The following is a 23,421-nucleotide window of genomic DNA, read 5'->3' as shown; positions in this document are numbered from 1 at the left end:
ATGAGGAGGTTGTACTAAGGTCGTAAAATATATTTAGAATTAGAAAAGACCTTAAACGTGATCATGTACAATGCCTGTATTTTACCAGTGAAGAACCTGAGGCTTATAGAGTTGAAGGGACTTGTCCCTATATACACAGAAATATTCAGTAGTCTAGCAAGGATTCAAATCTGGGTCTTTTCCCTCTAATGTATATTTTATTAATTTATTTTAACATTTGCCTTTTATTTTTTAAATTTGGAGTTTCAAGTTCCCACCCATTGAGAAAGAAAACAAAGGAAAACAATATAATATCAATTATATACGTGAAGTCATGCAAAACATGTTTTAAATATCTATTTTAATATTTGTTAATTTTTTTTGTTTTTTTTAAAATTGATCTCACTTTAAATTCACTATTCTTTCTACAATATCATGCTGACTAAGGTGCAGTCCAGTTCTAATACTGTATGTACTATTCATAGTAATTCATTCTGTGATCTTTCAGAAATCACTACCCACTTTCTTTCTTTCTTTTTTTTTTTTTTTTTAACCAGCTCATCCTCAGTTGAACCTGCGTCTTGCCAGTCTGGCTGGTGACTGTCTTGCTAGACTATCTGAGCCTTGCTCTGTCATCCTTATGAGAATGTATTTGGGGATGCTGCCAGTAGCATATCAAGTCCTAAATCAATTTAAGGAATATTTATTAAGCTTTGCCTTTGTGTGATGCAGTGTTCTGAGTGTAAAGTAAAATAATTAAATACTGTTCTTCCTTCAGGGAGTTTATATTTTACTTGGACTTAAAAAAGGTAAACAGATAAGAAAATACAATTTGAGAAGAGATATAGGCCTACCAACTAGGAGATCTTTTTGTTTTAATTTATTAAAACTTTTTATTTACAAAACATATGCATGGATAATTTCTTGCAAAACTTTCTGTTACAAAATTTCCCCTTCTTCCCCAATGGTATGTAGTACAATACATGTTAAATATGTTAAAATATATGTTAAATCCAATATATGTATATATATTTATATAGTTATCTTGCTGCACAAGAAAAATTGGATCAAGAAGGATTAAAAAATTCTGAGAAAGAAAACAAAATGCAAGCGAACAACAACAGAAAGAGTGAGAATGCTATGTTGTGATCCACACTCATTTCCCACTGTCCTCTCTCTGGGTGTAGATGGATCTCTTCATCTCAAGATCATTGGAATTGGCCTCAACCATCTCATTGTTGGAAAGAGTCACGTTCATCAGAATTGATCTTTAAATAATCTTGTTGCCATGTACAATGATTTCCGTTCTGCTCATTTCACTCAGCATCAGTTCATGTAAGTCTCTCCAGGTCTCTCTGAAATCATCCTGCTGGTTGTTTCTTATAGAAAAATAATATTCCATAACATTCACATACCATAACTTATTCAGCAATTCTCTAACTGATGGGCATCCATTCAGTTTCCAGTTTCTGGCCACTATAAAAAGGGCTGCCACAAACATTTTTGCACATGTGGGTCTCTTTCCCTAGATCTTTATTTAAGACAACAACCAGTTACACTGAAGTAGGTGGTACTAATGGAAATAATCTAGAAAAGAAGATAGATTAGAGTTCTGGCTCCTGACCCCATGCTCCTGTGAGCTTGGATAAATTACTTCACTTTTCTTGAAGTCAGTTTCCCCTTCAGTAAAATAAGCTTTTAGGACTATTAACATCCAAGAGCAATTTTAACACATGGATGATTACTAAGGAATTAGACATTCCAAGGGTTTTGTCAGTTTCGTTAAAACACTGTCATTGAATGTCAGTTTTTTAAAACATCTACAAAAATGCAAATAACACCTATAAGCCACATCTCCCCTCTCTGTTTCCATTTCCTCACCTTTATTAAAATGAAGAGTAAAGCCTTCCCTATAGACATTATTGGACTGCTATGAGTATCCAGTAACAGAATCATAGATGTAGAAGTTCTGTAAACTCAAGAGCTTTGTACAGATGGGAGAGAGTAGGCTCATTATTATACATTCATGTGGAGCCCTGGGGATCCAGTGGGGAGGTTTGGGGGAGGATTTGGGGGCAGAAAGAAGGGGGAGCCAAAGTATTTGGATTGATGGTGGGTGGCTGGTTAGCTGGCAGGGAAAGAGATGGATATATCTCAGATTTAGTGTGGCAGGGAGCCTGCCATCTGGCGATGATGTCACTGCTACATGCCCCTTGGGAGGGGTAACAGAGAATGAGGGTGCAGATCAGTCTTCTGATATCTGGTTCTTTGCTTAGTCCTGGGCTCTGCTTTTCCAAGAAACTATTTTAATTCCTTCTTGAAAGTTTCCAGGGATATATTTTCTCCCTCTCAGCTACATCTAAGGCTCAGCTCCCACTGTTGCCACAAAGGAACCCTGCTGACATAAACAGCCGGCCAAGGTTGGCCTTGTGTGCCATAGGATGGATCATTCTTTAGAGAAGTAGGACATGAATTATTATTTACAATCTGAATCAATTAGGACCTAACCAATGACCAAATGGGGCTTGGCCTGGGACCTATTGGTGACCAATGAGAATCAGATTGGTTTTGGTTGAAGCCATGGATCCTTCAGAAAGTCTGTGGACTATGCCAGAGGCTAGACATAGAAAGAGGGACCTTAAATATCAACACTCTATGTCATGGAAAAAGCCCTGGGCTGGAACCTGGTTTTGGACTGGCTCAATCACCAATTTGTATGATGTTGGATAAGAACTTTTCCTCTCTGGATTTCTATCGTGTCAATGAGAATAATATGGTCCCTGAGATTGAGTCCAGCTCAAAGTTCTTTTATACTGCTTCACCAAGCAGAAGTCCCTCTTAATTTGACAGTGTAATCCAGTTCCTAATACCATTGAGGGCAACCACATTGGTCAGACTTATAGAGGAGAGACCAGGGTATTTGGGGCTTATTCATAACTTGTGAAGGAGTCACTAGGAGTTTACCTGGCCTCCCTCAAGGTCTCCCTAAGGTTTGTCAGGCAACAAGCATTTATTAATAGCCTTCTATGTATTCAGCACTGTGCTAGGCATTATGAATACAAAGAAAGACAATAAGAATCTCTGCCCTCCCTCATGAAGCTCATTGTGTAATGGAGAAGAGAACATGCACATCACAGTGTACAAAGAAAACACATACAGGATAACTTTGAGGGAATGTCAGAGAGAAAGCACACAAGGAGAGCCAAGAAAAGCTTCTTGCAGAAGGTGAGATTTTAGCTGTACCTTGAAGGAAGCAGGAGATGGACTTAGATCTTCCAAGCAGAGGGGATGGGCAGTGAAAATGGACTAGAGATAAAGTGTTACAAGCAAGGAACAGCAAAATGACTACTTAGGCCAAAGAGTATTTGGAGATAAATAAGGTATAAGAAGATGGGAAAGGTAGAAGGAGCCAGATTATGAAGGGCATTAAAAGCCAAACAGGATTTACTATTTGATCTAGGGGATGATGAACTAGCCATGTAGAACTCTGGGCCCAAAATAAATGGATTTCCTTATTGTTCCAGTGACCATTATTATGACTTCTCAGGCCATAATGAGTTAAAGCATTACAAATTCAAAATGTGGGGAAAAAAAGCCAAGGATGGAAAGTGGCAAAAATACAAATTTAGGCCTAATATCAGAAAACACTAACCATTAGAATTGTCCAAAAGCAGTTTATGGAGGTCCTCGAGCCATTCCTTGGCTGTATTTCATCAAGATTCCTTTCATGTATGAGGGTGAACTATGGCTACTGAGGTCCTTTCCATACCTTAAATTCGATGATTCTGGCCTCCAGAATAATAGCAGGCCATATAATTCTCACCAGTGATTTCTGAGGTTAACACATCACATCCCATATGAAGAGAAGGAATTGGGGTTGGTTGGTCTAGAGAAGAGAAAATTTAGGTAGGAAAAGCACTTGAAAGGTTGTCTGGGCTGGTTTTGTGCTTTCACCTCAGAAGGCAAGACCAAGAACAAAAGAAATTGCAAAGAGGAAGATTTAAACATGATGTCAGGAAATGGCTCCTAACAAGGAGCTCTATCTGGAAGACGAAGGCTCTGCTTGGGTAAGGAGGGGTTTTCCTTGTATGGGAAGTTTCCAGCAGAGGCAGTATGGCCATTCATCTGGTATCTAGAGGGTTCATTCTCATCCATGCATGCACTGGACTAAATGGCTTCTGATATGAAACAGAAGGCTTGGGTTTGGCTCTGCTTTGCCTGATCCTAGTACAATGAGAAGTTTGGACTAGATGGTTTCTATGGTACTGACTTAAATGAAGCCTCAGTAAATGCTTCAGGGGGTTAGTTGGGGGAAGCTAGCTCCAGGGAAGTGGGAGAAGGACAGATGAAATCCTCAGGTATATTGACAGGCCTGCCTTAGAAGTGCTCATATATGTTACACTGGTCTGGACCAGGCCAGGCCATTGCTGAATTTCAGAGAAACTGAGTCGCTTTTAGGGTCCAAGGTGATTGTAATGGTGTGGTCTGGGAGTGACTGGAGCTGAATTCTTTAACCTCAGTGGAGTCCTCATGGATAGAATCCTGGAATTATGCCGGTTGGTTTCAGGTTTGGATTGTACTATTTAGTAACTATAGGCAAGTGACTTAATTTTGCTGATCTGCAATTTCCTTAGCTGCAAAATGAATTATTCGGGCCCTACGGGAATATTTTGAGGTTTAAATGAGAATGTGTTATGTACTTTGTAAATTATAAAGTATTATACAAATGTGTGAGCAGTTATTGTTTTCCAAGTTCCATACACACACAGCTCTCTTGGATTGGGGGGAGCTAAGTCAAATCCCTGGATATACATTCGAGACCACAGCACACTCGTGTCTCCTGCCTTGATTTGGTGGCAAGCACTCTGTCCTGGGAATCAGGAGTACTTAAGTTCTAGGCCTACTTCTGCCTCTAAGGTGCTGTGGGACCTCTATGGGTCTCCATTTCCCCTACGTAAAATGAGTGTGATAACAGTTATCCAATATCTCATGGGAGTGAACTGAGAACAGAATATATTGTGGATGGCAAAGATTTTGGGGCTCTTGAGAGCAATAAGGATTCTTTGTTTGAAAAATCCCCGGCCCTGAAGCCTGGTATCTGCCACAGGGTGTTGCATGTATATCAATACTCATGATAAACCAGCTCATGGTCATAACATAGAAGATGAGGGACAGGACTTTGGCTCTTTAGCCCTTTGTTGGATTGCACTGAGGATCAGGAGGATTCACTTCTTCTCTCTGTTCCTCAACTTCCTTCTCTGGAAAAAGGGTGGTTAAATAAACTCTAAAGTTCCTTTTAATTTTAACTTTCTATACATCTGATGCTGGAATAGTTTCTGGAAATAATGACCACGGAAGGAAGTAGCTGAGGGTTATTTTAGCGAATCAAGCTGGAAGGACAAAGAGACCTTCTATGCTTTTATTCCTGTGACTAGTTCTGATGACTGGCTTGAGCTCCTGTTGCTAGGTGACATTGAGGATACTGATATGGTGGTCAATGGTTGCTTAGCAACACTCCCAAATCGGTACAATGGTGATGTCATCAAACAGCATAGTTGTGTGGATGGGAACTTAGAGGATCAGCCAATCACCTTATTTTACAGAAGAAGGGACAATGAAGATCAGAGAAGTGATGTCATTTGCCTGGGATCAGAGAGCTCGTGAGTCGGCAGGACTGATTCTTGAACCCAGGTTTTTAGATATCCTGTCCAGTTGTTTTTTCCTTCCATTAGTCATCCTCCAGGGCCTTCCCTGAGACTTCTGAATTTCCCTGGGGATTATGACCCAAGAGATTCTCTATGAAGTCTACTCTGCCTGAGGCTTTTTAAGCAGGCGATGTTACCCCAGGCCCAGATTTAGTCAAATACTCCCCAGGAAACACATGGGGAGGTGGACATTGCTATGACCATAGGACTGAGGGGAAAAGGTGTAAATCAATAAGCAGATTCATTTAGAAAAAAAACAAAAACATGTTTTTTAATTTTTAACATGATTTACATGAGTTCAACATAAGACACTCCAACCCAGGGGCCTGGGCCCCATTTCAAAACCCTTGCCGTTTGGCGTGACAGAGAAACCTCCCAGCAGGTCCTTATCACCCCATGACTGAGGGCATCCCTGTTCCCAGACAGTAAAGTGGAGATATGCTGAGGGGGTGGGTTGCCCTTTCCAACTTGAGGACCCTGGGGTCTACAAAATAATTAGCAACAAGGCTTCCTCACAGTTCCAGGGAAGTGTATCAGGAGCCAGTGGACTGCCAGGAAGTGTATGGGGGGAGGACATGAGAAAAAGTGGCACAGTGTCAAACTCAATAAATAAATGCAGGTGAACCTTGCTTTATGCAACAACTGTGCTTCTGTAGAGAGCTGTGCAAAAGAGCTTTGCAAATGGAATCATACCCAGAAGATCTCTATTTCAAGGAGCTCAGCAGTGAGCCAAACATTTGTAAAGTGCAGATTTCTTCACATAAGGGGCAGAATCATTTCTTCATTTGTCAGGGGGCCGGGGTTTGAGGAGCAGCTCTAGGACTATGGACAAGTCAGCCCCTTTCCAAGATTTCTTCAACTATAAGGTGAACAAATGTTTTGATTAAAAATATGAAGCCAAGAGGTAAGGTATTATTCATAAGCCTAGATATTTGTTTAAAGTGAGGAACCTCTGAAGCTAGAAATTGAAGTCATGCTGTGATGGGAGTCTATAGAATCAAATTGAGCTGAATGGAACCTTTAAAGTAGTCTAGACCAACCCATTTTTACAGATGGGGAAGGTGAGATCCAAAGTTGTTAAACTACTTGCACCCAGGTAATAAGTGGCAGAGCTGAAATTAAAACTCAGGTGCTCCAGCTCCCATACAGCACTGTTGATGACCCCGTTGGCTCAGGGTTCCTTCATTCAGAAGCTTACCTCTTCCAGCTCACTTGGAGACATCCTGCTGACCTTAACCTGCCAGACTTGGAGAGCCCCATTGTACTTGTGGGGTCAGCTCCACAGGGCAGGAAGGGTGATCTGGCCCAGGAAGTGAGTAAATTGCATCTGATCCCTCAAATGGGGTGAACAGTTTCGATGTGAGACTGTTGAACCCGGTCCAGCAAGGTGATGATGGAGCTTCCTTGTGAGATGCTCCGGGCAGGACACCAGGCTTTTTATCTGGCAATTTGCCTGAATGTATGGGCCCCACTGTATGGGCCCCACTCCGTGTGAGTTGGTCTAATCCACACCTATTAACTAAAAGATTTCTGTTACCATCGGGCCTGGGAGGGAGGGGTGCAAAAGGAACCAGCCAAGTCATGACTCAGTGGTCTTCCAGTCTGGACGAAATGAAAATGATCAACATGCCCAAGTGCTGGTACCCCGGGTGGTACGGGGGAGGGCTGCCACCCATCCAAGAGATGTGATTCCACCAAGCACTTGACTTGGGGAATCATGGGATTTGGAGCTGGCAGGGATCTCTTAGTACATTTTACAGATGGGGAAACTGAGATCCAAAGAGGTTAAAGTGATTGCAGAAAGTCATAAAAGTAATAAGCAGCATAGCTGACTTTCAAAACCAGATCATACAAGGTCTTAGAGTTGGAAGGGTCCTTGATGGTAAGTTTTCCGACTAAATCCAAGTTCCATGAATTGTAACAGTATGGCCTGGGGGTAGCTGCTTTGGCCTGGCCTTAAATGTGCAGAAATCCTTATTGCCTGTGCTTGGGTGCTTCCCCCAGGCCTCCACTCAACAGAGCTCAATATTTATGATGCATAAGATCCGAGTCATCGCCTGGCTCACTGTACTCACTATACAACATTGATTCTGGGACTCAGTTTCCCTCTTTGTAAAAAAAGGAAATAATTCCTAATATATGGTTAAGGATCACATGAGAATATACTTTGAAAAGTTTAAAGTGCTGTACAAATGTGAGGAAAGATTCCTATTTCCAGACTCAACTGAAGGTACCTTCTCTTGTCCCCTGTAGCTCAGTGGGAGGTAACTTCTAGGCAAGAGCTCACTCCAAAGCTAATGAGTGGCTCCAAATGGTGTTCTCTCTGTAGCCTGAGAAGATTCTCCTATCTGATTCTTTTTGGCCAGAGATCCCAGCTTCCACCTAAGAAGAACCTAACAGTCTTTCTAGGAGACAAGATGGAGCACAAGAAACTCCTGGTCTGGCTTCCTAGGGCCCCAGCAAGTCTGCAAATTAAAGCAGAGGGAAAGAGCTGGGGGCATCAGTGCACCCAGGGACTCTGACTCTGGCCCTTGCTAAACTCAGAAGACCTAGGTGTCAACCATTTAGTACTGGGAGACTTGATTTGCCGTGTCTCTCTGAGCCTCAGTTTCTTCATCTGTAAAACTAAGATCACATTCCTTGCACTATCTACCTCACAGAGTTATGCAGATCAGATGAGATAATGGATGTAAAAGCGCTTTGTAAATTAGAAAGTGCTATAGAAATGTCAACTATTATTATTAATTACTATTATAACTAGTATTATTCTCTTTAATGTAGAGAAGCCACATTCTATTTATTCCCCACTTGGGGTCTGGTCCAGACAACTGGGAGAAGTCTGTCCCAGTCCCCAGTGGGGACAGAGTTCATCTACCCTAGAGGACCAGTCTCTTCCTACTGCCAAGTGTCAGAAGGATAGACAGACAGGACATGACAGGTGGGTGGCAGCCAGAACCTGCTTAGGTCCCAAGTAGGAGCCAAGTTCATACATCTCTCCCAAAGCTACAGCTTAACAAAAAGTTTACTACCCCACCCCACCCCTACATACACCCCAGCACAGAACACACTCAGGACACACTGACAGGAATGGACCATTAATAGCGGGAATGGGGTGGGGTGAGGGACAGGGAATAAGGATACAACTCAAGACCCCATCAGGAGGTCACTTATTTCACAGAAGGAACAAGAAAAGCAGCAGGAGGAGGGGGTCCTGAGGCCATGGCCCCCACCCCACCTCTGGATGGATTATTGCTTCGTACCCAGTCTCTTCCACAAAACAGGTCATTGTAGGAGACAGGAGGGAGGAGAAAATGGCCAAGTTCTCTTCACCAACATCAAGTCTGGAGGGGAGAATGATGAGACCCCCTCACTACCCAGCAGGAATCCCTTTCACGTGTTTCCTCTGCCTCAGCCCTGGAGGAGGAGAACATCTGGTGCTCCAGGGAAGGGCTTGGCTCCTCTGCAGCCCCAGGATGCTTCTCCTGCTGGCAATGTTAGGAGGCTCTTCGATTCCTTAGAAAAAACGGACACAATCTATACATAGAGCACATGGCTCCAAGAGAAATCTCCTGGTTCCAATCGTTGCTATTTCAGTGCATCGGGGATCAATGATTATTCTGCTCCCACCAGGAATTACAGCACACAGATCCCTTTACAGCTGTGTTTTTGAGAATTGCTGCTGTCTGGAACATCTCCCCATGGCTAGACCGGTCCTGAGATCACAGGCACATTTTGTTCCCAGGTCTTTGGTCTGGCCTTGAAGCCTTACGTGCTGGGACCAATCGGTCATCCAAGACCCCCAGCCACCTCCAGCCCAGGATGAGAGGGCATCAGTGATTAACAGAGAATAACAAACAAAACAAGAAAGAACCTCAAGATTCTTACTATCCCCAACCTCTCCCGACTTTCCCCCTACTATGAAGGCCTCTGCAATGATACCCCTCATTTCAGAGGCTACCCTGGGGGAAGTGCTGAAGGCTTCTCCTGCAAGGCCGAGCAGCCGCACTCTATCTCTGTCCCATAAGCCCAGGATTAGAAAATTCTCTTCCCTCTCCCTCCTACCCCAATCTGTCTTGAGAGCTAAACCAAAAGCCAGAAACCCTTAGAGCAGGCTTTGGGGAGCCCAGATCCACTGGCTTTGGTGTTGAGAAGAGGCTTGAGACCCAAATTTCGGGCCAACGCCTCACAGCCTGGGTCTGGCTTTCTCTTCCTACTCCAGCTGCAGGAGTATCCTCAAACGTGACTGACCAGGAATACCACAGGATTTGGGATTTGTGGGGGAGAACTTAGAGACACCTAATCCAATTTGTGAATTTTACAGAAGAGGAAAATGGAAGCTTGAATTGTCTCCATTGCTTCCTCCCAGTCCAATGTAAAAGCATTCCTTGAACTTTTCACTCTATTTCCCTCCCAAAAAATCCTTGGTTTGGAAATCATATCCTAAGTGCCCGGGTCTGTTCTTTGCCAGGCACCAGGGTTGGAACACAGCCAGTGATCCAGGAGGGCTTTGTAAATGTGTAATCATAAGAAGAGTATCAACAAGAATAACTAACACTATGTAATTCTGTGCCCCCAGCCAAAGCCTCTCTGAGCTGGGTGGGAGAGAAGGGAGAAGACAGGACAAAAAACCTGTAAGGGACCAGCCCCAGCAGCCACACCCAAGGGCCACGAAACTATTTTCTCAACAACTCCCTGACTCCTTTCACTCCTCAAAGTTCTGGAGGAAAGGACAGGCCGGCTGCCTCTGGGACCATCAGGAGGAGAGGGTTAGACAGAGACTTCGGTCTGACTTCCCTGCCAGCCCATTTGTCCCGCCATTCCCCCCTCTCTCTGCATACACACACTTGGGATGGATTCTAGGTTTCTCCTTTCTTGGCCTTGATAAATACGAGCCCGCTCTAGACTACTCCCTCCATGCTGGGGGTGGGGGAGGTGAGGAGGGACCAGCCTCAGCACTGAGGTGATGCTGGGAACAGAAGGGAAGAGGGGGCCTCCCTCAATGTGCTTCATTAAAAAGGGTTCCTTCCCAGCATGCGACAATTTGCCTGAAGTTACCGCACGACTGGGGTCGGGCATCAGGCTAGTGAGCCAGACCTGGTGCTGGGAGCCCTAAGACACCACATGCCGGTTGGAGGTAGGGGAAAAGAAGGGAAGAGGGAAAGGACCCTTTCTCTTCTCCCATTCATTCCATTTGCTTTCTTAGAGTCCATGTAAAATGACTCTTGCATTCAGTTCACCTGTTTCAAGATGTTGTTTTGTGTGTGTGTGTGTGTTTAAAAAGTAAGACTGAGGTTCTCTGGCCCTAGAGACCCCTAAAGAAGAGGGCAGATTACCATCTACCCAGAGGCAACAGGCTGGACTGGATGGCCTGCAGAGTCCAAAGGGAGGGGGTTCTCCTGCCCCAGATCCCCGGCTGGCACGGGATGCCCTGACCACGCTTCGGCCTAGCTTCTCCCCTTGCTGCCTTCCTTGGCTTCCTGGCTTGGCCCACTTGGGCCCACCTAGGTTCTGCTTGTGGTGTTCAGCTGACACCTTGGGAGACGTAGCCAGTCCGGCCCAGCTCCACCCGTCCCCTGGAGTCTCGGTGGCTTCCCCGGGATCTGGAGAGGAGGGCGCCGGTGGCAGCAGCGGCCCTGGGCACTAAATAAAGACATTCTCAGTTCCTACGATGGAAGGTCTTTGAGATCATCCAAGCTAAACCCCTCGTTTTTAAAGGAGGAAACAGGTCCGGAGGAGGGAGGTGATGGGTTAGGGCTGCACAGAACGAAGGAGCGCCAAGTCAGGACTGAGACCCTCGCCTCCTGCTCCTTTTCCTTGTAGAAAGGAGGCACCGTCTGCATCCTGAGTCATTGTGGGTCAGGCCTGACATCCAGAGTTGTGCGAACAATGTGAGGCGGCCGAGGAGGATGCCCGCCTCCCAGGAGGTACTTGGTGGAGAGGAGGAGGAGCCCTGGACCACTGGTGGGCAGAATCTCCAGGCTGCCTCTGGCTCTGGGGCCTCTCCGGGATCCTTGACTAATGGCTGACTCCACCATCCTTCTTGGAAACTCGCTCCTCTCAGACTGGCAGAGTATACAGCCACCGGAGCCTAGTGCCACAAGAAAGACACTTGCTGGTAGATCGGCACTGTAGGGAAGGCGGGCCCCTTGCCCTGGGATAGTGGAGACAGCTCCAGGCAACTCGCTCCCAGGAGGACACAAAAAGGGAGAGGCTGAACCATAGGCCGGCTCCCAAATCTGGGGGGGCCTGGGAGCGACCCAGTCAAAGGTAAAGCCAATTGCTCTAGGAGAGGGAAGGCCTCAGGGTGGGGAAGGGGGCAAAACAGGAGATGGGGAGGAGCCCACAGGGTAGGTCTCCCCTCCTTGGGAGGGAGCCCTGTCTGCTTCCGTCTGAAGTGCCAGGAGTTCCAGATCCAGGCATAGTCCCTGGGCAACCCCTCCCCGAGTTCAGCCACTACGAGCGCTCCCCGCAGGGCCCCACGGTGCTCTCCAGGGACAGCTGAGAGGACTGGCGCAGTAGCGGGCCGGTGGCAGGGTCCACCATGGATGATGTGGGGAAGAGCTTGTACCAACCCACGGCCAGGGTGGTCAAGTCCAGCTCCTCCAGAAGCACCCTTGCCACTCCCATGAAGTGCTTGCGTTCCATCCGGCCGTAGTTGCCCCACACGATCACCTGCAGAACAGAACGGATAGGGTAGGGTTGAGCATGGGTTCCCTCCTCCATCGCTTTCACCCCATAACCATGAGTCCCGGATACAACCTTTCCATACGTTCCTGGCTGCCCCACCAGAAGTCCACCCCATGAGCCAGACAGTCAAGAGCTAGAAAGGGCTCAAAAGAGCATCCAACTCCTTCCTTTCAGAGAAGGAGAAATGAAGGGAAGTGACTTGTGAAAGGACATATGTAAGTGGCAGAGCTACAACTCATTTCTCCTGTCTCTGAGTCCAGCCAGGATTAAACTGAGGCCTGGAGGTCGGTGGCCTGAAAAAGATCAAACAGGAGACAAGTAGAACAGAGCTAGAATCTGAATCTAGGTGATCAAAGTAACTTCTCTGGCCTTCACTTTCCTTATCTGTAGAATGGGTATAATGAATTACCCCTTTCTCTCAAGTTTATTTTTTTTAAACGAGGGAAGTGCTTTATATAGACTCTAAGGTGCTCTCTAATCCTGACATTATATATTCTGCAATTCTAGGTCTGGGTGTAGAGAGGTGAGCTACTTCATTATTGGTCTGGGAGTTAGAAGACTGAGTCCTGGCTCAGCCACAAATGGCGACATGACACTAGGCTCCATCAGGCTCAACTTTTTTTTAACTGTAAAAAAGGAATAAAATTTTCTAGTCTATTAATGACTCAAAGCCTTGCTTTCCTTATATTTAAAATTTGGATAAAATTCTCATTCTGTTGAGCTCAAAGGGCTCTCGTAAAGCTCAGACAAGAATAGCTATGTTTCCATAGCACTTTCAGGTCTTCAAAATGTTTCATTCAAAACAGCTCTTTGAGGCGGTCTGTAGCTCAAGTATTATCATGGAAGAGAAGTACGGAAGCGTGGTCCAGTCTGGGGTTTAAACCTATGACCTGCCCTACTACTTGTGTTACCACAAACAAGCCAGCTACTTTCTCTGAGTCTCAGTGTCCTCATCTGTAAAATGAGAGGGTCTATGAGATGACCTGCAAGATCCCCAGTTCTAAATTTGATCCTCTTTTTTTGGGGGGAAAGGAATTGGATCAGTGATTTTCAATAACACAATTCCCTACCCCAATATGGATCTATAACTATTCTGTGACTTATAGTCTCAGAGAATTGCCTAAAGCATTGTTTCCTCAACTCATGCATTTTTTTACAGTTGAGAAAACTGCTATCAGAGAAGGGAAGAGAGCCCAAGAGCCAATAAGGATGGAATCCAGATTTGTCCTTTACTCCATGCAAGATGCTCCACTCCTCATTCCTCTTGTTTTTCTAATAAAGCTCCTTCCTTTCATATTTCATAACTAAACTCTTTCCTCTGTGCCTTGTGGGCACAGGGAGGAATTCTCCCTGCCACTGGTCACCAATGACCCTCCCCCATGGGCTGGGGAATTTTTTTCTAAGAGAAAGCCCCAAGTTTCAGCACTGGTGTCATCCTGCCACAAAGGGTCGCAGAGTTCATATAGTCCAATGGATGGAGCAGGGGGATAGGGCGTCCTGGAGCCCCAGCTTTAGGATCAGAGATCATAGTATTAATTGCAGAGATGGATGGAAGGAAGTGTCAAAGCTAGAAAACAGCTTAGAAAAGCAAGGAATATTAGAGATCATCAAATCTAATCCTTTTGTTTTACAAAGGAGGATACGGAATCAATCTGTAGATTGGAGATGTTTATTATACATAAATATATATATGCATATATATGTCTATATACTTATATGTTAGGGGAATACACACACACACACACACACACACACACACACACACATATATATACATGTGCATATTTTATATTTGCCAAAGTAACCCAGTGAATTAGTTTTGCAGTTAAGATTAGAACTCTGTTCTCTCAGTTCTCTTTCCAACATAAGAAAACTTTAACTTGGCTGTGAGGCATTATGAAAATTACTCAGTCTTTGGGGGGAGAGTTTTCAGTTTCTTAATCCATAAAATGGGGATGATTACATGCAATTTTTCCAGGTTTTGTGAGTATAGAAAAAAATTTAAAAGGCAAATAGAAGTTAATCATCTTCGGGAAAAGATAATAATAAATATTGGAGGGGATGTGGAAAAACTGGGACACTGATGCATTGTTGGTGGAGTTGTGAACTGATCCAATCATTCTGGAAAGCAATTTGCAACTATGCCCAAAGGGCTATGAAACTGTGCATACCCTTTGACCCAGCCATACTACTACTGGGCTTATATCCCAAAGAAATACTAAAGAAGGGAAAGGGACCTGTATGTGCCAAAATGTTTGTAGCAGCTCTTTTCGTAGTAGCTAGAAACTAGAAGATGAATGGATGTCCATCAGTTGGAGAATGGCTGAATAAGTTATTATATATGAATGTTATGGGACATTTCTGTTCTAAAAGAAATCAGCAGGATGATTTCAGGACATCTGAAGGAGGCTTACATGAACTGATGCTGAGTGAAGTAAGTAGAATTAAGAGAATATTGTACACAGCAACAAGAAGATTCTTGATGATCAACTGTGATGGGCTTGGCTCTTTTCAACAACAAGGTGATTCAGGTTAATTCCAATAGACTTGTGATGGAGAGAGCCATCTGTATCCAGAGAGAGGACTATGGAGACTGAATATATATCAAAGCATAGTATTTTAATTTTTTGGGGGGGTTGGTGTTATTTGCTTGTTTTTTTCCTCTCATTTTTCTCTTTTGATCTGATTTTTCTTGTGGAACTTGATAAATATGGAAATATGCTTAAAAGAAATATACATGTTTAACCAATTTGGATTTCTTACTGTCTAAGGGAGGGGGAAGTAGGAGAAGAAGGGAGAAAAATATGGAACACAAGGCTTTGCAAGAGTGAATGTTAAAAACTATCTTTGCATGTATTTTGAAAAATAAAAAGCTATTATTTTAAAAATGGAGTGTAAAAGATACATACAAAGAAAAGCAATTCTGATGAGAATAAAAAAAAGGAGAGTTATCTAAAGAGAACTATTTAAATGTATAGATTAGCAACTGACTTAGATTTTAAAGAACAGTAAAAGAAAATGGAAACAAGGGTAGGTCAGTAGTGGGCAAATACAAGTCTGAAGAAATCCTGTAAAAATAACATCTAATCTGAAGCACAGAAAAATGGAAGGAGGTTAAAAACACACACACACACACACACAAAGAACATGTGTGTGTGTGTGTGTGTGTGTGTGTTTAATTCTGGGGACAGAAGATTTTTTTGATAGGTTCTATGAAAAAAATGATAGAATCACTGAACAGAGAGGATGAAATGATGATTATGGATGATTGAGAGAATGCAGATCTAGTTTCTTTTAATTTGCTTCTGATTTCTGTGTTAAAGACAAGGATCTTTAAACAGGAGAGGACAGAAAAAATTTTGTGTTAATGGGAAGGTTAAAAAAAAAAAGTCAGGAGACAGCAAGGAGAGTGCTTTGGTTCTCCTGACAAGCTCGTCACCAGACGTAGCTGACTATTGAAAAGACCAGTTAGAGTTAACTGCTCAATCATTCAGTGAACTTGGAAAGTTTATGGAGAATTGGGGAGATACTTCCTTATTGGAAAAGGGCAAATGTCCCAAAATTTACCCCCCCAAAATAAAAAACCCTGTAAACTAAAAATTAGTAACTTTGATTCCTGATAAAACTTTAGAATGTGTTATTAAAGGTGTAGTTGGCAAATATCTAGAAAAGGAAGCCATGATTACAAAAAACTATATTCAAGGATAGGTCATGTCAAATTAACCTCATTTTTAAAAACAGGTTACTAGACTGTTGGAGTGGGGGAATGCTGTAGACATAGTTGACCTAGATTTTAGCAAAGAATTTGGCAAAGACTTATGCTATTCTTGCAGACAAGATTTGGTCTAGTTTAGTAGATTCAGAACTGACTGGATGATAGGAATCAAATAATAGTCATTAATGGTTCAATGATAATTTGGAAGGTGGTTTCTAAATAAGTGTTATAAAAATTTATGCTTAGTACTGTACTGCTTAATATTTTTCTTAGTAAAAAAGTTACAGAAATAAGAGTATGCTGATAAATATTTAACAACTCACTTTCTGGAGAAGTAAGTATGACATACTTTTAAGTTTAATCTACGTCTAATCAATCAGCAAAACAATAAATCAAACCCTGATTTATAGTGTTTGCCAATTTCAGAGGCATAAACATTTACGGTGAAAATTTAATAATCAGCTTTCAAGAGCTTGCTATAACATTTTGTAGATGACATACTTAAGAGAAAAAAACTAATAAATTCAATGACATAGTTTCCCCTCCAAAAAAATATCTATAGACTGAACAATAGCAGGAATGAATTAAATTTGAGTTTATATGAGATAGTTGAGTAGTCCAGTAAATAGAATACTGAACTTGAAGTCAGGAAAACCCAAATTCAAATTCCACTTCAGACATTTATTAGCTGTGGGACCCTTGGGGGTTGTTTAATCTATTGGTCTCAGTTTATTCATTTGTAAAATGGGAATAATAATGCTATCCTACTCCCACAGTTTTTTGAGGATAAGTTTAGGTAGTATTTATAAAGTGTTTTTCAAACCTTAAAGTGCTATATAAATGTTAGCTATTATTATTGTTATTAAAAATCAATGTTATAAGTACAAGACTGAAGAGGTACAGCCAGTCTGTAAAAGATTTGATGGTGGCCCAGAAGGCTAATTTACCTTCAGTAACCTTAAGAAAAGCATAGTGTCTAGGACAAGGGAGGTCCTTGCTGTATTCTGCCCTAGTCAGATCCCACCCAGAGTATAATTTATTCCTTCTGGGAACTCCATTTTAGGAAACGTTTATCAGTGGAAGAGCATCCAGAGAAAGGTGAACAAACTGGTAGATAGCCTAAGTTAATGACATTGAGGATGGATTGAAGGAACTGGAAATGTTTAGCCTAGAAAAGAGACTCTGGGGCACAGTTATTTGGAGGACTGTTGTGCAGAAAGGAATGAGACTGTTCTATTGGGTTTCAAGAAAGAGAATGAGGAGAAATGGGAAAGAGCGAAGAAGAGGACTTGTGTGTGATACAGAGAAGAACTTCCATCTAAAGTAGTCCAAGCCAGTTGAGGAAGAAGAAGCTTCCTTTTCCCACAGGGAAGTTTTCAAGCTAACCCCACTTATCAAGTGTGTCAATCTGGAGACTCTTGGTTGTGTGCAAGCTAAACTAGAGGGCCTCTGACCATCTGAGATTTTCCACTCTGAAGTTCTGTGATTCCAGAGATGGGCCAAATCCAGCTCACTTCCCATTTTTGTAGAGGGGATTTTACGTGCTGAGATTTGGTCCTCAGATTGTAGTTTGGCGGTGCTTGGTCTAGGCAGTGGTGGAGCGAGCCCTTCCCGGTTCCTGGGCAGTCAGTGATGGACTCTCTTCGAGCCTAAGTGCCCATTCTGAGCATCCCAGCCTTCTCAGCCAACTGCACTAGGTCATATTTAGACTCTTCAGCCTGGCATTTGAGCCCTCTTGGGATTATCCTACTCTTGTCCACTTCCATGTAACTCTAGGTTCTTGCCAGCGTTAGCTCAGGATTTGAAATGACACTGACATTTCAAGGACATGGAAAATCTACCACAAATCCACAAATCTGAATCCCCCCCCATGATACACTTGATGGCAGGGACTGTCTACCATGTAAAGTTACATATTTCTTCTAGTGCTAAGGATGCAGCACACGTAGTTATTTAATGCATGTTTGTTGTTGCTGGCCACTGCAATTCATCCTTGCTAACAATCATTAGCACAGTGGAAAGACCTGGGGTCAGGATGGAAGCTGGAGTCAGATCGCTGTCCTTGTTGCCATGTGACCATAGACTGGTCTTATTTAATTCCTCAGAGCCTTGTCCTTAAAGTGGGGCCAAAAGTGCCTCTGGTACCTACCCCTGAAGGATATGGTATTGATCAAAGGTCATTCCTGTAAAGCACTCTGTAACCCTCAAAAGTGTCCCAGAAATGTCATCTGGTTTTTTTAATATACGCAAAGGCCTCAGGCTCGAAGGAAAATGATCACCTTACCTACAGAAATATTGTGTAATGGGGCCAGGGAGACTAGAGCCTTGTATTCTTTTACGAGATCTGGATTCCACTTCCCCTGTGAAGTTTTCCTCTATTATTCCCATCCATATTCAGGGATTTCATTTTCCAGAGATTCTCTCTGAACTTGACATTTTGTTAAGGCCCTTTAGACCCTGATACCTTAAAGATTAAGGGTTTGGTTCTTTCAGATGAGTCATCTTTCCTTCCCTCCCCAAACTAAAGTGTAATCCTCCCCCAAAACCCAGATCTTCCCTCCCCACCCATGCCATCAAAGATCAGATCCCTACCCACCAAAGGACAGGTCCTCATCTTCCAAAGAACAGGCTCTTAATTCCCATTCACTCAAAAACCAGATTCCCATTTCTCTTATAGTCCAGATTCCCATCTTACCCCAAAGATCAAGTTCCAGATTCTCATCTCTCCCCAAAATCCAGGTGCCCAGGCTTCCACAGGCTAGATGCTCTTCCCCAAAAGCCACGACTCGATACCTCCCAAACCCAGATTCTCCACCCGCCCCCATTCAAGATCAGGTCCTTCTCCCACAAAAACCAAGTCCCCAGCCTTGAGCCATTCTCACCTGCAATACTTTCCCCTGAGGACTCTCAGGGAACAGGAGCACCTGGTTGTACAGGGGATCCAGAGACTTTCGAGCTACTTTGGTCTTCTTCTTGGCAATGCACACACCATTTTCCAGCAGGTATGCCTTGATGTAGGCCGCTAGAAAAGAGCAGAAGGGCAGGAGGATCTTATTGGACTGTTTCCTGCTCCACTCCTTGCTCCCTCACTCTCATTGGCTTGGGGAAGGCTGCCAAGACCTTATTGTATATCTTGATGATCTCCTATCCTCCTCTGGACTTTTCTAGGCTCCACCCTCCTCCCATTTGATTTTAGAGTCTAGCGTGGTAGAGAGTTAGGGACTGTGAATGTGGAAGACATTTAAGGTTTTTTGGAGAGGACCTATAGGGGAATTTTTTTCTTGATTATACTAATTACAAGAGTTTTATTTTTATTTTGTTTTACTTTTCTTTTCTTTTTTTATTCAATGATAGAGGAGAGGAAGAAAAATACTTGTTAAATGAAAAAACCTTTTTAAAAAAGAGCGTAAGATGGTCAGGTGAGGGTCTGATCACCTACAGAAGGGCGTGATCAGAGTAGAAATTGGAATTGAGGTTGAATTTCAGGTATGGTTTGTAGATTTTCGAATTGAGAAAGGACTTGAGGGTCATATAATCCAATATTCTCATGAGAAAACTAAGGCCCAGAGAAGTTAATTAGTAGTAACAGAGTTGAAAGTCAAACTCAGGTTTTCTAACAAGTATTTTTTCTATTATATAGCAGCGTTCTCCCTTTATGGTCTGGGCTGGGTATGGTCGAGGTTAGGTCTTGGCCAATTCAAGGTTAAGAGTGTGGTCAGTGTTGGGAGGCGTCCTGGGAGGATGCTGGTCTACATTAATCCATGAGGTTGGAGACTGTTCAAGTTTAGGGACCTAACTATGGCACAGAATACTACCATTCTTCAGATGTGTGATCAAGGTGACTAGCGGTATTAACTAGGGGATGGAATTAATTAGTAATGACTAAGCTCGTGATCAAGCTGATGACATGGCTACTGAGGTGTCAGGTCAGGTGTTGCAGGCAGACCTGGGGCTGAGGTATGAGTTTCCCCAAGACGGAGGATAGGGAATGATGGGGGTTGTGGAAAAGGCCGAGAATGGATGCTATGGTCTGGGCTGTAGGCTGAGTTAGAAGGGTGCAGGCTTGGGTCAGGCTTGGGGGATAAGAACCAGAGATCTGGTTAACATGGCAGGGAGATAAAGACCTAGGGCCTTGACCGGATGATGTTAAGACCCAAAAAGGTAAGTTTGGGATGGTTATGGCCTATACCAAGTAAGAGACTCAGTAATTCTGGTTACCTGGCAAGGTCTTGGAGCCTGGCTTGGCTGTTAGACCTCGCGCTTGGATGATGTCCACTTCAAGCTGCCCGTTCCTTTCCTGCAATCCGATCTCCACATCTCCTACAAGGCCCCCAGAGAAAAGAAAACAGATAGATAGATTTAGAAGCAACCCTGGTCAAGGGTGCCCCTGAGGACGATCCCATTACTGTCCTAAACCTAGACCTAAGACTTATGGAGAGTGGGACAGGTAGGTGCTTTACCTTAGTTCTAGTGGGATACTTCAGGAAAGACAAGGGAAGTTAAAAGAGTTAAATTTGTTAAAGTGTTAAATTTACGTTGAGGTGGGGCAAGGAGTCCAGTTTCAGGCCACAGGAGCTGCTACATCTCATTCAGAAATGGAAGAGGGAGCTCAGGGTACTGAGCTTGTAAGTCTGGCCTTGTAAATTATTAGGGCATTCTCCTCTTTCCTGGGGTGGCTCTGATGGGTCTCCCTGAGGTCTGGAGGTCACTCACCCATAGATGTGGTAGCTAAGGTCTGACGTCCCACAAACTGCGCAGGTCCCATGCTGCCCAGGAAGTCACTGAACTGAGCATCAGACGCCAGGCACACACCTCCATAGGTAAGACTGGAAGAAGAAATAAGGTTGAAAAGGCTCCTTTAGGCAGCCAAAGAACCCAGCAATCCCCACGAACTACCTCTAGCTGTCTGTTTCTGAATCTGTTTCTGTCTGCATTTTTATTAGTTCTTACTGTCTTTCTAATTAGATTTTTTTGTCTCCCTATCATCTTTGTTTCTGTCTTTCTATTTCACTTTTTGTCTGTCTGTCTGTCTATCACTGTCTGTCCCTCTCTTGGTCTCGGCCTGTCTTTCTCTTTCTATTAATATGATTGTCTCTGTCTCTGACTCAGCCTTCTTCTCCATCAGCCTCAGCCTCTCTGCTATCAGCTTCAATTCAGTTCTGCAAATACTTAACAATTCTCCGCTATGCATAAAGTATTGAGGTACTCTTCTAGATTCTGGGATACAAGGGCAAAAATGAAGCACAGGACCTGCCTCCACTCCAAGGGTGGATATATATGGTGTACATATAAATAAATGTAAAATAAACTGACAAGGGGAAAGAAAGAATCAAGATTTCTAAGAGGTGAGTCATGAGCTAAGTCTTGAAGAAAGTGAAGGATTCTAAGAGAAGCATGAGAAAGAGTCCATTAGGAAGCATGGAAACGGGCATTAAAAAGACAAGTTTGGAAAATAACTAGCATCCAATCTAATAGGTTTGGTAAAGGGAAATAAAATGAAATATGGATATTCCAATAGACTTGTGATGGAGAGAATCATTTGCAACCAAATACAGGGGACTCAATGTGGATCATAAATATATTTTCACCTTTTGTAGTATTTGGTTTTTTTTCTTTCTCGTTTTTTCCTTTTTGATCATGATAATTGTGGAAATATGTCTAGAAGAATTTCACATGTTTAACCTAAGTTGGATTACTTGCTGTCTAGGGGAGAGGGAGAAAATCTTGGAACACAAGGTTTTGCAAGAGTGAATGTTGAAAATTATCTTTGCATGTATTTTGAAAAATAGGTATTATAAAAAGTGAAATATAGCTGGAAATGTAAATGGCAGCCACTTCATGGAGAGCTTTTAGTGACAAGCTGAGCACTTTATATTTTAGCTTCTATGCAATGGGGAGACATTGACAATTTTGAGGAGAGTGCAAAGGTCCAATGTGTCTTAAGAAATTTATTTTCACAGCTGTATGGAGCTAGTCCATTAGATTGTAAACTCCCTGAGGGCAGAGACCATATTATCTTTTGCCTTTTTTTCTACCTACCACTTAGCATGGTGCCTGGCACTTAGTAGATGATTAGAAAATGCTTATTGACTATATAATTGGAGAACAGAGAGGAGTGAAGAATTTGGAAGCAAAGGAGACCATTAGAAATACTATAATAGAAGGGATTGATAGATAGGTACCTGAACTAAAGTAGTGACCATTTGAGTGGCAAGAAGACAGATTCAACTAATGTGAAGACAGAATCAACAAGTCTTAGCAACTAATTGGTTATTTGGGGTAAAGGGAGAGGAACAGTTAGGAATGACTCAGAGTTTTCCAACCTGGGTGACTGGAAGGATGGTAATGCCCTCTCCAGAAATAGGAATGTCTGAAGGAAGGGTTGGGTTAGGGAAGAAGATAATGAGTTCTGGTTTTGGACACACTGCATTTGAAATTCTGATGGGATGTCCAGACAGAAATGTCCATCAGGCTCTTGGCAATGCTGGCCTGGAGTTCAGGAAAGTGATTAGGGTTGCATATATAGATTTGTGCATCTATATATAGCTGATAATTGAATCAAGCCTATGTCTCAGCCATCTCTGCACTAGCCTTTCTCTGCCCCATTTGTCATTCTCTCCACCAACCTCTATTCCTATCTCAATAAGAACCATTAAGATCTCTCATTTGGCTTCTTCTAAGACTCTGGACAATCCTAAAATCTTGGCATTCGCTCCTTTGTGTGTCCTTATCCCCATCCTATCCCCATCACCAGGAGTTCCTATAGGGGGATGGAAATTGGAGAGTCCCAAACAAGGAGTCCTTTTGTCACCCAAGAGGGGCTACTCTAATGACAGGGTCCCAGGCTCCTTACTACTACATTATTGCAACTCTGGACAGGTCTTCAAAGGGAAAGAAGCAAGATCAGAATCCAGTTCTGGGGCTGTGAGTGACTCTTCAAGCTCATCGATTCTGAGTCCTAGACCATCAGACTTGGAAGGGTCTTTAATGGGTCAGAGACTATGAATGAGCCCTTCATGTAATCAAGATCTCACATGATTTGGCCAAACTAGAATCCATGTCTCTTGACTCACAGCTCACTACTCACCCATTCCTTAAAAGACAGCAAAAAATTGATATAGTTTTTTTTTTTTAAGAAAGAAATCTAGATTTGGAGTCAAAAGACTAGAGTTCAAATCCTGACTTTATTAATAATTCCCTTCATGACAAATCATTTTCCTTCTCTGAGCCAGAGTTTTCTCATCTGTAAAATGAGGCATTCGGACTAGATAAACTTTAGAATAATTTCCAATTCTAAAACTTATAATTTTGTGATTTGGGAACAAAAATCATAAA

General features: G+C 43.0%; 1 protein-coding gene across 1 annotated transcript in view; it reads right to left on the bottom strand.

Moving 5' to 3' along the window:
* Window positions 1-5,930: 5,930 nt before the first annotated feature.
* The window catches only part of RIMS4 (regulating synaptic membrane exocytosis 4), a 60,473-nt gene continuing 42,982 nt past the window's right edge, over window positions 5,931-23,421 (bottom strand). The window contains exons 3-6 of the mRNA XM_074288510.1: window positions 20,800-20,912; window positions 20,305-20,406; window positions 18,969-19,108; window positions 5,931-12,356 (exon numbers count right to left, since the gene is read on the bottom strand). Of these exons, the coding sequence (XP_074144611.1) occupies window positions 12,138-12,356; window positions 18,969-19,108; window positions 20,305-20,406; window positions 20,800-20,912 (574 nt within the window). The 3' untranslated portion in view covers window positions 5,931-12,137. The remainder of the gene's footprint in view (window positions 12,357-18,968; window positions 19,109-20,304; window positions 20,407-20,799; window positions 20,913-23,421) is intronic.

Source organism: Sminthopsis crassicaudata, chromosome 2, assembly GCF_048593235.1.
Source record: "Sminthopsis crassicaudata isolate SCR6 chromosome 2, ASM4859323v1, whole genome shotgun sequence".
In the NCBI taxonomy this organism is placed as follows: Eukaryota; Metazoa; Chordata; class Mammalia; order Dasyuromorphia; family Dasyuridae; genus Sminthopsis; species Sminthopsis crassicaudata.
The sequence above is the reverse complement of the archived record's forward strand: the minus strand, read 5'-3'. Positions and strand labels throughout refer to the sequence as shown.